The sequence below is a fragment of the Scardinius erythrophthalmus genome, assembly GCF_964197995.2.
Source record: "Scardinius erythrophthalmus genome assembly, chromosome: 8".
In the NCBI taxonomy this organism is placed as follows: Eukaryota; Metazoa; Chordata; class Actinopteri; order Cypriniformes; family Leuciscidae; genus Scardinius; species Scardinius erythrophthalmus.
In genome coordinates, this window is record NC_138228.1 from 49,736,496 (window position 1) to 49,752,240 (window position 15,745).

Consider the following 15,745-nt stretch of genomic DNA (forward strand, 5'->3'; position numbering starts at 1 on the left):
CTCACTCACTCAGACGCTCACTCTGACGCTCACTCTGACACTCAGACGCTCACTCACTCACTCTGACGCTCACTCACTCTGACGCTCACTCACTCTGACGCTCACTCACTCACTCAGACGCTCACTCACTCACTCAGACGCTCACTCACTCACTCAGACGCTCACTCACTCACTCAGACGCTCACTCACTCACTCAGACGCTCACTCACTCACTCTGACGCTCACTCACTCACTCTGACGCTCACTCACTCACTCTGACGCTCACTCACTCACTCTGACGCTCACTCACTCACTCTGACGCTCACTCACTCACTCTGACGCTCACTCACTCACTCTGACGCTCACTCACTCACTCTGACGCTCACTCACTCACTCTGACGCTCACTCACTCACTCTGACGCTCACTCACTCACTCACTCTGACGCTCACTCACTCACTCACTCTGACGCTCACTCACTCACTCACTCAGACGCTCACTCACTCACTCAGACGCTCACTCACTCACTCAGACGCTCACTCACTCACTCACTCTGACGCTCACTCACTCACTCACTCAGACGCTCACTCACTCACTCAGACGCTCACTCACTCACTCAGACGCTCACTCACTCACTCAGACGCTCACTCACTCACTCAGACGCTCACTCACTCACTCTGACACTCACTCACTCAGACGCTCACTCACTCACTCAGACGCTCACTCACTCACTCTGACGCTCACTCACTCACTCACTCTGACGCTCACTCACTCACTCACTCAGACGCTCACTCACTCACTCAGACGCTCACTCACTCACTCAGACGCTCACTCACTCACTCAGACGCTCACTCACTCACTCAGACGCTCACTCACTCACTCTGACACTCACTCACTCAGACGCTCACTCACTCACTCAGACGCTCACTCACTCACTCTGACACTCACTCACTCAGACGCTCACTCACTCACTCAGACGCTCACTCACTCAGACGCTCACTCACTCACTCAGACGCTCACTCACTCACTCAGACGCTCACTCACTCTGACGCTCACTCACTCACTCAGACGCTCACTCACTCTGACGCTCACTCACTCTGACGCTCACTCACTCACTCCGACGCTCACTCACTCAGACGCTCACTCACTCACTCAGACGCTCACTCTGACGCTCACTCACTCAGACGCTCACTCACTCACTCAGACGCTCACTCACTCAGACGCTCACTCACTCACTCAGACGCTCACTCACTCACTCAGACGCTCACTCACTCACTCAGACGCTCACTCACTCACTCAGACGCTCACTCACTCACTCAGACGCTCACTCACTCTGACGCTCACTCACTCACTCCGACGCTCACTCACTCAGACGCTCACTCACTCACTCAGACGCTCACTCTGACGCTCGCTCACTCAGACGCTCACTCACTCACTCAGACGCTCACTCACTCTGACGCTCACTCACTCTGACGCTCACTCACTCTGACGCTCACTCACTCACTCAGACGCTCACTCTGACACTCACTCACTCAGACGCTCACTCACTCACTCTGACGCTCACTCACTCTGACGCTCACTCACTCTGACGCTCACTCACTCTGACGCTCACTCACTCTGATGCTCACTCACTCTGACGCTCACTCACTCACTCAGACGCTCACTCACTCACTCTGACGCTCACTCACTCTGACGCTCACTCACTCTGACGCTCACTCACTCACTCAGACGCTCACTCACTCACTCAGACGCTCACTCACTCTGACGCTCACTCACTCTGACGCTCACTCACTCTGACGCTCACTCACTCACTCAGACGCTCACTCTGACACTCACTCACTCAGACGCTCACTCACTCAGACGCTCACTCACTCAGACGCTCACTCACTCAGACGCTCACTCACTCTGACGCTCACTCACTCTGACGCTCACTCACTCTGACGCTCACTCACTCTGACGCTCACTCACTCTGACGCTCACTCACTCAGACGCTCACTCACTCACTCAGACGCTCACTCACTCACTCTGACGCTCACTCACTCACTCTGACGCTCACTCACTCAGACGCTCACTCACTCACTCAGACGCTCACTCACTCACTCAGACGCTCACTCACTCACTCAGACGCTCACTCACTCACTCACTCAGACGCTCACTCACTCACTCACTCTGACGCTCACTCACTCTGACGCTCACTCACTCTGACGCTCACTCACTCTGACGCTCACTCACTCAGACGCTCACTCACTCAGACGCTCACTCACTCACTCAGACGCTCACTCACTCACTCAGACGCTCACTCAGACGCTCACTCACTCACTCAGACGCTCACTCTGAAACTCGCTCACTCACTCAGACGCTCACTCACTCACTCTGACGCTCACTCTGACGCTCACTCTGACACTCACTCACTCAGACGCTCACTCACTCACTCAGACGCTCACTCACTCACTCACTCACTCTGACGCTCACTCACTCACTCTGACGCTCACTCACTCACTCTGACGCTCACTCACTCACTCTGACGCTCGCTCACTCACTCACTCTGACGCACACTCACTCAGACGCTCACTCACTCACTCAGACGCTCACTCACTCACTCTGACGCTCACTCACTCTGACGCTCACTCACTCTGACGCTCACTCACTCTGACGCTCACTCACTCTGACGCTCACTCACTCAGACGCTCACTCACTCAGACGCTCACTCACTCAGACGCTCACTCACTCAGACGCTCACTCACTCAGACGCTCACTCACTCACTCAGATGCTCACTCACTCACTCAGACGCTCACTCACTCACTCTGACACTCACTCACTCACTCTGACGCTCACTCACTCACTCTGACGCTCACTCACTCACTCTGACACTCACTCACTCACTCTGACGCTCACTCACTCACTCACTCTGACGCTCACTCACTCACTCAGACGCTCACTCACTCACTCAGACGCTCACTCACTCACTCAGACGCTCAGACACTCACTCAGACGCTCACTCACTCACTCAGACGCTCACTCACTCACTCAGACGCTCACTCACTCACTCAGACGCTCACTCACTCAGACGCTCACTCACTCACTCAGACGCTCGCTCACTCACTCACTCAGACGCTCGCTCACTCACTCACTCTGACGCTCACTCACTCTGACGCTCACTCACTCTGACGCTCACTCACTCAGACGCTCACTCACTCTGACGCTCACTCACTCACTCAGACGCTCACTCACTCAGACGCTCACTCACTCAGAGGCTCACTCACTCACTCAGACGCTCTCACTCACTCAGACGCTCACTCACTCACTCAGACGCTCACTCACTCACTCACTCAGACGCTCACTCACTCACTCAGACGCTCACTCACTCACTCACTCTGACGCTCACTCACTCACTCTGACGCTCACTCACTCTGACGCTCACTCACTCACTCTGACGCTCACTCACTCAGACGCTCACTCACTCAGACGCTCACTCACTCACTCAGACGCTCACTCACTCTGACGCTCACTCACTCACTCTGACGCTCACTCACTCACTCTGACGCTCACTCACTCTGACGCTCACTCTGACGCTCACTCACTCTGACGCTCACTCACTCAGACGCTCACTCACTCAGACGCTCACTCACTCAGACGCTCACTCACTCACTCTGACGCTCACTCACTCACTCTGACGCTCACTCACTCACTCTGACGCTCACTCACTCACTCTGACGCTCACTCACTCACTCTGACGCTCACTCACTCACTCTGACGCTCACTCACTCACTCTGACGCTCACTCACTCACTCTGACGCTCACTCACTCACTCTGACGCTCACTCACTCACTCTGACGCTCACTCACTCACTCACTCAGACGCTCACTCACTCACTCACTCAGACGCTCACTCACTCACTCACTCAGACGCTCACTCACTCACTCACTCAGACGCTCACTCACTCACTCTGACGCTCACTCACTCACTCTGACGCTCACTCACTCACTCTGACGCTCACTCACTCACTCTGACGCTCACTCACTCAGACGCTCACTCACTCAGACGCTCACTCACTCACTCAGACGCTCACTCACTCTGACGCTCACTCACTCACTCACTCAGACGCTCACTCACTCACTCACTCAGACGCTCACTCACTCACTCAGACGCTCACTCACTCACTCTGACGCTCACTCACTCACTCTGACGCTCACTCACTCACTCTGACGCTCACTCACTCAGACGCTCACTCACTCAGACGCTCACTCACTCACTCAGACGCTCACTCACTCTGACGCTCACTCACTCACTCTGACGCTCTCACTCACTCTGACGCTCACTCACTCTGACGCTCACTCACTCTGACGCTCACTCACTCACTCTGACGCTCACTCACTCTGACGCTCACTCACTCAGACGCTCACTCACTCTGACGCTCACTCACTCAGACGCTCACTCACTCTGACGCTCACTCACTCACTCTGACGCTCACTCACTCACTCTGACGCTCACTCACTCTGACGCTCACTCACTCTGACGCTCACTCACTCACTCTGACGCTCACTCACTCTGACGCTCACTCACTCTGACGCTCACTCACTCTGACGCTCACTCACTCTGACGCTCACTCACTCACTCTGACGCTCACTCACTCTGACGCTCACTCACTCAGACGCTCACTCACTCACTCTGACGCTCACTCACTCACTCTGACGCTCACTCACTCACTCAGACGCTCACTCACTCACTCAGACGCTCACTCTGAAACTCGCTCACTCACTCAGACGCTCACTCACTCACTCTGACGCTCACTCTGACGCTCACTCTGACACTCACTCACTCAGACGCTCACTCACTCACTCAGACGCTCACTCACTCACTCACTCACTCTGACGCTCACTCACTCACTCTGACGCTCACTCACTCACTCTGACGCTCACTCACTCACTCTGACGCTCGCTCACTCACTCACTCTGACGCACACTCACTCAGACGCTCACTCACTCACTCAGACGCTCACTCACTCACTCTGACGCTCACTCACTCTGACGCTCACTCACTCTGACGCTCACTCACTCTGACGCTCACTCACTCTGACGCTCACTCACTCAGACGCTCACTCACTCAGACGCTCACTCACTCAGACGCTCACTCACTCAGACGCTCACTCACTCAGACGCTCACTCACTCACTCAGATGCTCACTCACTCACTCAGACGCTCACTCACTCACTCTGACACTCACTCACTCACTCTGACGCTCACTCACTCACTCTGACGCTCACTCACTCACTCTGACACTCACTCACTCACTCTGACGCTCACTCACTCACTCACTCTGACGCTCACTCACTCACTCAGACGCTCACTCACTCACTCAGACGCTCACTCACTCACTCAGACGCTCAGACACTCACTCAGACGCTCACTCACTCACTCAGACGCTCACTCACTCACTCAGACGCTCACTCACTCACTCAGACGCTCACTCACTCAGACGCTCACTCACTCACTCAGACGCTCGCTCACTCACTCACTCAGACGCTCGCTCACTCACTCACTCTGACGCTCACTCACTCTGACGCTCACTCACTCTGACGCTCACTCACTCAGACGCTCACTCACTCTGACGCTCACTCACTCACTCAGACGCTCACTCACTCAGACGCTCACTCACTCAGAGGCTCACTCACTCACTCAGACGCTCTCACTCACTCAGACGCTCACTCACTCACTCAGACGCTCACTCACTCACTCAGACGCTCACTCACTCACTCAGACGCTCACTCACTCACTCACTCTGACGCTCACTCACTCACTCTGACGCTCACTCACTCTGACGCTCACTCACTCACTCTGACGCTCACTCACTCAGACGCTCACTCACTCAGACGCTCACTCACTCACTCAGACGCTCACTCACTCTGACGCTCACTCACTCACTCTGACGCTCACTCACTCACTCTGACGCTCACTCACTCTGACGCTCACTCTGACGCTCACTCACTCTGACGCTCACTCACTCAGACGCTCACTCACTCAGACGCTCACTCACTCAGACGCTCACTCACTCACTCTGACGCTCACTCACTCACTCTGACGCTCACTCACTCACTCTGACGCTCACTCACTCACTCTGACGCTCACTCACTCACTCTGACGCTCACTCACTCACTCTGACGCTCACTCACTCACTCTGACGCTCACTCACTCACTCTGACGCTCACTCACTCACTCTGACGCTCACTCACTCACTCTGACGCTCACTCACTCACTCACTCAGACGCTCACTCACTCACTCACTCAGACGCTCACTCACTCACTCACTCAGACGCTCACTCACTCACTCACTCAGACGCTCACTCACTCACTCTGACGCTCACTCACTCACTCTGACGCTCACTCACTCACTCTGACGCTCACTCACTCACTCTGACGCTCACTCACTCAGACGCTCACTCACTCAGACGCTCACTCACTCACTCAGACGCTCACTCACTCTGACGCTCACTCACTCACTCACTCAGACGCTCACTCACTCACTCACTCAGACGCTCACTCACTCACTCAGACGCTCACTCACTCACTCTGACGCTCACTCACTCACTCTGACGCTCACTCACTCACTCTGACGCTCACTCACTCAGACGCTCACTCACTCAGACGCTCACTCACTCACTCAGACGCTCACTCACTCTGACGCTCACTCACTCACTCTGACGCTCTCACTCACTCTGACGCTCACTCACTCTGACGCTCACTCACTCTGACGCTCACTCACTCACTCTGACGCTCACTCACTCTGACGCTCACTCACTCAGACGCTCACTCACTCTGACGCTCACTCACTCAGACGCTCACTCACTCTGACGCTCACTCACTCACTCTGACGCTCACTCACTCACTCTGACGCTCACTCACTCTGACGCTCACTCACTCTGACGCTCACTCACTCACTCTGACGCTCACTCACTCTGACGCTCACTCACTCTGACGCTCACTCACTCTGACGCTCACTCACTCTGACGCTCACTCACTCACTCTGACGCTCACTCACTCTGACGCTCACTCACTCAGACGCTCACTCACTCACTCTGACGCTCACTCACTCACTCTGACGCTCACTCACTCACTCTGACGCTCACTCACTCACTCTGACGCTCACTCACTCACTCTGACGCTCACTCACTCACTCTGACGCTCACTCACTCACTCTGACGCTCACTCACTCACTCACTCAGACGCTCACTCACTCACTCACTCAGACGCTCACTCACTCACTCACTCAGACGCTCACTCACTCACTCAGACGCTCAGACGCTCACTCACTCAGACAGACACTCACTCACTCACTCAGACAGTGTGTGTGTGTGTGTGTGTGTGTGTGTGTGTGTGTGTGTGTGTGTGTGTGTGTGTGTGTGTGTGTGTGTGTGTGTGTGTGTGTGTGTGTGTGTGTGTGTGGACAGAGAGAGAGCAGAGGATCTGTAGACACTGTGACCTACAGCACATCGAGGATGAGGAACACTTTCTGCTTTTCTGCTCTAAATATATCCAGTATAAGAGAAACCTTTCTGCCCAGATTTGAAATCTTGATTCCATCATTCTCTGAACTGAGTGACACTGAAAAAATGTTCTTCTTACTGGGAGAAGATGATAGTACAGCTGCACTCGCGGCTAAATATGTGTTAGCTATTCACAACGCCAGAGCCAGCTAATTCTCTAGAGTGACCCACTGTATTTATTCATTTATTAGGATAGATTGTGTTTATTTATCTATTTATTTATATTTACTATGCTACATATGACATGATCTATACATATATGTTTTATTTGTTTTATTATTTATATATGTTGATGCTTTGGCAACATTGTGTTACACAGTCATGCTAATAAAGCTCATTTTGAATTGAATTGAATTGAATTGAGTGTCTGAGTGTGTCTGAGCGAGTGAGTGAGTGAGTGACTGTCTGAGTGAGTGAGTGAGTGTCTGAGTGAGTCTGAGTGAGTGAGTGAGTGACTGTCTGAGTGAGCGAGTGAGTGTCTGAGTGAGTCTGACTGAGTGAGTGAGTGAGTGACTGAGTGAGTCTGAGTGAGCGAGCGTCTGAGTGAATCTGACTGAGTGAGTGATTGTCTGAGCGAGTGAGTGAGTGAGTGATTGTCACTCACTCACTCAGACACACTCACGGCTAGTGCATATTAAATCTCACACAGTAAAACTTACAATGTGATTATGCGCTAAAGGATTGCAGTGTGAATTCACCTATTGTCTGTGTGTGTGTTTTATTACTCATCTCCTATTCATTGGCTCAGATTATGTTCAGGCAAAGCTTCATAAACCCGAACAACTAGATTTTAGTTGACAGTTCTCCAGAATCATCTTTGTTGGCAAAGATGCTAAACAAGGAGTCAATATCAGTTACTAGTCAAAAGATGTCAAGCTGTATGTAACCGTAAATGTTTTGAACCAGAAATGTTTTGTTGCATCAGCCGTGATCGCACTTCTTTTGACCTGAGAGACAGAGATATCAGTTTCTAATAATGTCTGGTCAATATATCATCTGCTGTTTATCATCTGCTGTTTATCATCTGCTGTTAATGTGAGCACAGGAGATCAGGTCCACTGTTGCTTATATCTGTCATGTTTCCCCTCGCAGCGATCGAGGAGTACAAGCCTCAGGATGCCACGACTAACCCGTCACTCATTCTGGCCGCCGCTAAGATGCCCAGCTACCAGCACCTGGTGGACCAGGCCATGAAACACGCCATGGCTAGCGGCGGGTGAGAACATGCCTGTCCTTTCCTCTGACCGTGGGCAGAATTCACTGCGCTCGCTTCGTCCCTGTTGAAAGGGTGCTTGTTATATAGTTATGTTATATAGTTTCTTACAGATATAATATACATTAGGCCTATACAATTTCAGGAGTGAGGAAGAGCAGGTGACCAGTGCCATGGACAAGCTGTTTGTAAGCTTTGGTCTGGAAATCCTGAAGAAGGTTCCAGGCCGGGTCTCCACTGAGGTCGATGCCAGGTAAGAGTCGGGTGACATCACACGATCTGCACTAGCGCCGCCACACGATCTGCACTAGCGCCGCCACACGATCTGCACTAGCGCCGTCATATGCACACACTAGCGCCGCCGCATGATCTATACACACTAGTGCTGCCATATGAATATGCGTGTAATATCACGCAAATAACCTATTAAAGCACTAAGACATGGGAACAGTATAGCTAACATTCACATTTGAATATTTATCGCAAGTCATATCGTCATCGCAATATTAAACAATGTTATCGCACATCGCAGCTTTTCCTCATATCATGCAGCCCTAATTTTTACGGTAGCATCTCGCACCCACTGGACGCACACATTATTGATGTTTTAATGCACAAAATTAATAGTGTGTTTTTGTCACAAGATGCTTCTTAATGGCAGGTGATGTTTGATTTCCAGGCTGTCCTTTGATAAAGAGGCGATGGTGTCTCGTGCCCGAAAGCTCATCTCTCTCTACGAGGAGGCAGGAGTCGCTAAAGAGCGCATTCTCATCAAACTCTCCTCCACGTGGGAGGGCATTCAGGCCGGACGGTGAGTGTGTTCACTACAGCTTATAAGATGATGGTGTTACACACAGTTGCTCCGGGGTGCTTCTCAATTCTTATTTGTGCATCCTTGTTTCCTTTCCTTGCTTCCTTTCCTCGCGTCTCAGCTCCACTCCTAGGATGCGAGGGAAGGCTGCAAGGAAAAGAAGCAAGGACGGAGGAATCGGAAGGAAAGCTTATTTATACATTGGAATACGTGATCACTCGAGCGTCACTCCACAGCGTCATCAACTGCGCTCAAAAGATTTGTCCTTATGTTGTTAAAGTTTGGTTATTTAAGTAATTCATAATAAATAATAATAAAGTAAGATGTCCTGTTGAAATATGTGAGATATGTGGTTTGTATAAACTGCTAAGGTAAAGTATAAATTACAATTATTGTGACCGATGTGATGGGGGAGGAGAATTTATACGTGCGTCACGTTTAGTCGATAAAACTCTTCCGCAAAGGATACACCTGTGTATCCTCGCTCATGACTCCTCAGGAAGCCTCCTCACTCCTCGATCGGTTTCCGGGTCAGAGGATAGAGGAGAGAGGAGATTAGGAGGGATATTGAGAAGCACCCCTGGTGTGTTGTCTTGATGACCGCACACATGGTGTGAAAGCTAATTCATCAAATGCACCTGTATTATTAAAAAACGGGGTGAGAGCGAGTCCGCTGATGTCTGTGTGTTTGACTGTTTGTCAGGGAGTTGGAGGAGAAACACGGGATCCATTGCAACATGACTCTGCTGTTTTCCTTCGCCCAGGCAGTGGCGTGTGCCGAGGCCCGTGTCACACTCATCTCCCCGTTCGTGGGACGAATCCTGGACTGGTACAAGGAAAACACAGACCAAAAAAACTACGAGCCCCATGAAGACCCAGGTATGTTCTCGGATAATAGTTCAGAGAGACATCTTGTGTTGTTGATGTCTAAATATCAGGACAAAAAGCACAAACCGGCATAATCAGATTGAAACGTGCGTCCTCCGACCTCTCGCAGGCCGACCTCTCTGGGGGGTGTTTGGGGGGGCCTCCATGTCCATTTTCCTTGGGGCCCCCAAATTCCTTCAAACGACCCTGCTCGCAGGCCGACCTCTCTCAGGCCGACCTCTCTCAGGCGGACCGACCTCTCGCAGGCGGACCTCTCTCAGGTCGACCTCTCTCAGGCGGACCGACCTCTCTCAGGCGGACCTCTCTCAGGCGGACCTCTCGCGGACGGACCTCTCTCAGGCCGACCTCTCTCAGGCCGACCTCTCTCAGGCCGACCGACCTCTCGCGGACCGACCTCTCTCAGGCCGACCTCTCTCAGGCGGACCGACCTCTCGCGGACCGACCTCTCTCAGGCCGACCTCTCTCAGGCGGACCTCTCTCAGGCGGACCTCTCTTAGACGGACCTCTCGCGGGCCGACCTCTCTCAGGCGGGCCGACCTCTCTCAGGCGGGCCGACCTCTCTCAGGCGGGCCGACCTCTCTCAGGCGGGCCGACCTCTCTCAGGCGGGCCGACCTCTCTCAGGCGGGCCGACCTCTCTCAGGCGGGCCGACCTCTCTCAGGCGGGCCGACCTCTCGCGGACGGACCTCTCTCAGACAGACCTCTCTCAGACAGACCTCTCGCAGGCGGACCGACCTCTCTTAGACGGACCTCTCGCAGACGGACCTCTCTCAGGCGGACGGACCTCTCTCAGACGGACCTCTCTCAGACGGACCTCTCTCAGACGGACCTCTCTCAGACGGATCCCTCTCAGACGGACCTCTCTCAGGCTGACCTCTCTCAGACGGACCTCTCTCAGACGGACCTCTCTCAGACGGACCCCTCTCAGACGGACCTCTCTCAGACGGACCTCTCTCAGACGGACCTCTCTCAGGCGGACGGACCTCTCTCAGGCGGACGGACCTCTCTCAGACGGACCTCTCTCAGACGGACCCCTCTCAGGCGGACCTCTCTCAGGCTGACCTCTCTCAGACGGACCTCTCTCAGACGGACCTCTCTCAGACGGACCCCTCTCAGACGGACCCCTCTCAGACGGACCTCTCTCAGACGGACCCCTCTCAGACGGACCTCTCTCAGACGGACCTCTCTCAGGCGGACGGACCTCTCTCAGGCGGACGGACCTCTCTCAGACGGACCTCTCTCAGACGGACCCCTCTCAGGCGGACCTCTCTCAGGCGGACCTCTCTCAGACGGACCTCTCTCAGACGGACCTCTCTCAGACGGACCTCTCTCAGACGGACCCCTCTCAGACGGACCCCTCTCAGACGGACCTCTCTCAGGCGGACCTCTCTCAGACGGACCTCTCTCAGACGGACCTCTCTCAGACGGACCCCTGTCAGGCGGACCCCTCTCAGGCGGACCTCTCTAAGACGGACCCCTCTAAGACGGACCTCTCTCAGACGGACCTCTCTAAGACGGACCTCTCTCAGACGGACCTCTCTCAGACGGACCCCTCTCAGACGGACCTCTCTCAGGCGGACCTCTCTCAGGCGGACCTCTCTCAGACGGACCTCTCTCAGACGGACCCCTCTCGGACCTCTCTCAGACGGACCTCTCGTGGACGGACCTCTCTCAGACGGACCCCTCTCGGACCTCTCTCAGACGGACCTCTCGTGGACGGACCTCTCTCAGACGGACCTCTCTCAGACGGACCCCTCTCGGACCTCTCTCAGACGGACCTCTCGTGGACGGACCTCTCTCAGACGGACCTCTCTCAGACGGACCTCTCGCAGACGGACCTCTCTCAGACGGACCTCTCTCAGACAGACGGACCTCTCGTGGACGGACCTCTCTCAGACGGACCTCTCTCAGGCAGACGGACCCCTCGCAGACGGACCCCTCTCAGACGGACCTCTCTCAGACGGACCTCTCTCAGACGGACCTCTCTCAGACGGACCTCTCTCAGACGGACCCCTCTCAGACGGACCCCTCTCAGACGGACCCCTCTCAGACGGACCTCTCTCAGGCGGACCTCTCGTGGATGGACCTCTCTCAGGCAGACCTCTCTCAGACGGACCTCTCTCAGGCGGACGGACCTCTCTCAGGCGGACGGACCTCTCTAAGACGGACCTCTCTCAGACGGACCTCTCTCAGACGGACCTCTCTCAGGCGGACCTCTCTCAGACGGACTTCTCGCAGACGGACCTCTCTCAGACGGACCTCTCTCAGACGGACTTCTCGCAGACGGACCTCTCTCAGACAGACGGACCTCTCGTGGACGGACCTCTCTCAGGCGGACCTCTCTCAGGCGGACTTCTCGCAGACGGACCCCTCGCAGACGGACCCCTCGCAGACGGACCCCTCTCAGACGGACCCCTCTCAGACGGACCTCTCTCAGACGGACCTCTCTCAGACGGACCTCTCTCAGACGGACCTCTCTCAGACGGACCCCTCTCAGACGGACCCCTCTCAGACGGACCCCTCTCAGACGGACCCCTCTCAGACGGACCCCTCTCAGACGGACCCCTCTCAGACGGACCTCTCTCAGGCGGACCTCTCGTGGACGGACCTCTCTCAGACGGACCTCTCTCAGACGGACCTCTCTCAGGCGGACGGACCTCTCTCAGACGGACGGACCTCTCTAAGACGGACCTCTCTCAGACGGACCTCTCTCAGACGGACCTCTCTCAGAAGGACCTCTCTCAGACGGACGGACCTCTCTAAGACGGACCTCTCTCAGACGGACCTCTCTCAGACGGACCTCTCTCAGACGGACCTCTCTCAGAAGGACCTCTCTCAGACGGACCTCTCTAAGACGGACCCCTCTAAGACGGACCTCTCTCAGACGGACCTCTCTAAGACGGACCTCTCTCAGACGGACCTCTCTCAGACGGACCTCTCTCAGACGGACCTCTCTAAGACGGACCTCTCTAAGACGGACCTCTCTAAGACGGACCTCTCTCAGACGGACCTCTCTAAGACGGACCTCTCTCAGACGGACCTCTCTCAGACGGACCTCTCTAAGACGGACCTCTCTCAGGCGGACCTCTCTCAGGCGGACCTCTCTCAGACGGACCTCTCTCAGACGGACCTCTCTCAGACGGACCTCTCTCAGACGGACCTCTCTCAGACGGACCTCTCTCAGACGGACCTCTCTCAGACGGACCTCTCTAAGACGGACCTCTCTAAGACGGACCTCTCTCAGACGGACCTCTCTAAGACGGACCTCTCTCAGACGGACCTCTCTCAGACGGACCTCTCTAAGACGGACCTCTCTCAGGCGGACCTCTCTCAGGCGGACCTCTCTCAGACGGACCTCTCTCAGGCGGACCTCTCTCAGACGGACCTCTCTCAGACGGACCTCTCTCAGACGGACCTCTCTAAGACGGACCTCTCTCAGACGGACCTCTCTCAGACGGACCTCTCTCAGACGGACCTCTCTCAGACGGACCTCTCTCAGACGGACCTCTCTCAGACGGACCTCTCGCAGACGGACCTCTCTAAGACGGACCTCTCTAAGACGGACCTCTCTCAGGCGGACCTCTCTCAGGCGGACCTCTCTCAGACGGACCTCTCTCAGGCGGACCTCTCTCAGACGGACCTCTCTCAGACGGACCTCTCGCAGACGGACCTCTCTCAGGCGGACCTCTCTCAGGCGGACCTCTCTCAGGCGGACCTCTCTCAGACGGACCTCTCTCAGACGGACCTCTCTCAGACGGACCTCTCTCAGACGGACCTCTCTCAGGCGGACCTCTCTCAGACAGATGGACCTCTCAATGACTGTAATGAGTTTGAAGTTCGATTTATGAAAAAAATGAATGGACCAACATCACAAAAATGGAGAGATTAGAGAAAGCGATGGATGCTGTGATATTTCCTCATATAAAGCGTGTTCTTTAGACGCGTCCAGCATGTGACCAAGTTTCTGCGCTGTTTCAAGACTGTCTGCTAAACTCGTGTGTGTGTGTGTGTGTGTGTGTTCACTCCACTGCCCGCGCTTCTGTTCTCTCTCAGGTGTGCTGAGTGTCACCAAGATCTACAACTACTATAAGAAGTTCAACTACGGGACGGTGGTGATGGGCGCCTCCTTCAGGAACACGGGGGAAGTGAAGGCGCTCGCCGGCTGTGATCTCCTGACCATCTCTCCTGGGCTTCTGGGTGAACTGAGCCAAGACCACAGCGCAGTCAGGTGTTCCCTCACGCCACAGGGAGGTGAGTACACACTCACACACACACACAGACACACACACACACACACACTCACACACACACACACACACACTCATTCTGACTCGCACGCACGTGTTGATCGAGCCAGATCTTGTTTTCAGCAAAGGACTGTGATCTGGAGAAGATCCACCTGGACGAGAAGAGTTTCCGCTGGCTCCACAACGAGGACCGAATGGCCGTGGAGAAACTCTCTGACGGGATCCGCAAGTTTGCTGCCGACGCCATTAAACTGGAGGCCATGATCAAGGTGCAAAACACACTTTTCCTTTAGTTGAGTTTGGGATAATGCATGTTTGAATAAATAATGCATGTTTGTTAAATGTGATGTTTGTGAATGCTTTTATGACTGTTGGCAGTCTGTTATCTTGCTATATTATGAGATTTTTAAACCCTTTGATGAGGAACCGTATTGAACATGAATGTTTACATGTTATTCAGGTGATGTGGGCCTCAGCATATGCAACATCACTTTTTCCTGTTTGTTTCAGGAGAGGATGTTTAATGTGAAGAACGGAAAGTAGTGAAGAGGGAGACGCTTTAGAGGACCAATCCCTTCACTCCCACTCTGACCTCTGATTGGCCGGTTTCGCTGCACTCTTGGTTGTGACCGACTGTCAGCCTGCAGTCTTAAGAATTACTACAGCCTGCTGTTTATAAGCCATGCACATTTTAATAGAAAACTGATACTAATGGAGTGCTCAGATTAAACTAAACCCAGACTAACTCCCAGCAGAGATGGTGCTTTTACTGTAGGACCAATGGCTTTGAAGTTGGCTGTAGCTTCAATAGTTTGTAAACCACTAGCTCTGTTCATTTCTATAAAATTCACATGGAAAAGTGCATCAGTATTTTCTATCCAGCCACCCATTCGTTCTGACGATGAAAAATGTTGATCTTGTATCTGTCATTAAAACTTCTTTCCTCATCGAAGTGCTTCATTCCAGTTTGCTGAAAGCTTATGTAAGGTTCTTTTCTCCCTCTCTTTTTTAATTTGTTGGGTCGAATGGCCTCAATCACGTCTCTTTAACTGACTTCAGCTCAAGGTTT

The 15,745-nt window shown here is 53.8% G+C and overlaps 1 protein-coding gene across 1 annotated transcript in view; it reads left to right on the plus strand.

The window, feature by feature from the left end:
* The window catches only part of taldo1 (transaldolase 1), a 55,967-nt gene extending 40,327 nt beyond the window's left edge, over positions 1-15,640 (plus strand). The window contains exons 2-8 of the mRNA XM_081373064.1: positions 8,611-8,734; positions 8,877-8,984; positions 9,411-9,542; positions 10,246-10,421; positions 14,483-14,680; positions 14,800-14,945; positions 15,187-15,640. Coding sequence (XP_081229190.1) covers positions 8,611-8,734; positions 8,877-8,984; positions 9,411-9,542; positions 10,246-10,421; positions 14,483-14,680; positions 14,800-14,945; positions 15,187-15,219 — 917 coding nt within the window. The 3' untranslated portion in view covers positions 15,220-15,640. The remainder of the gene's footprint in view (positions 1-8,610; positions 8,735-8,876; positions 8,985-9,410; positions 9,543-10,245; positions 10,422-14,482; positions 14,681-14,799; positions 14,946-15,186) is intronic.
* Positions 15,641-15,745: the final 105 nt, after the last annotated feature.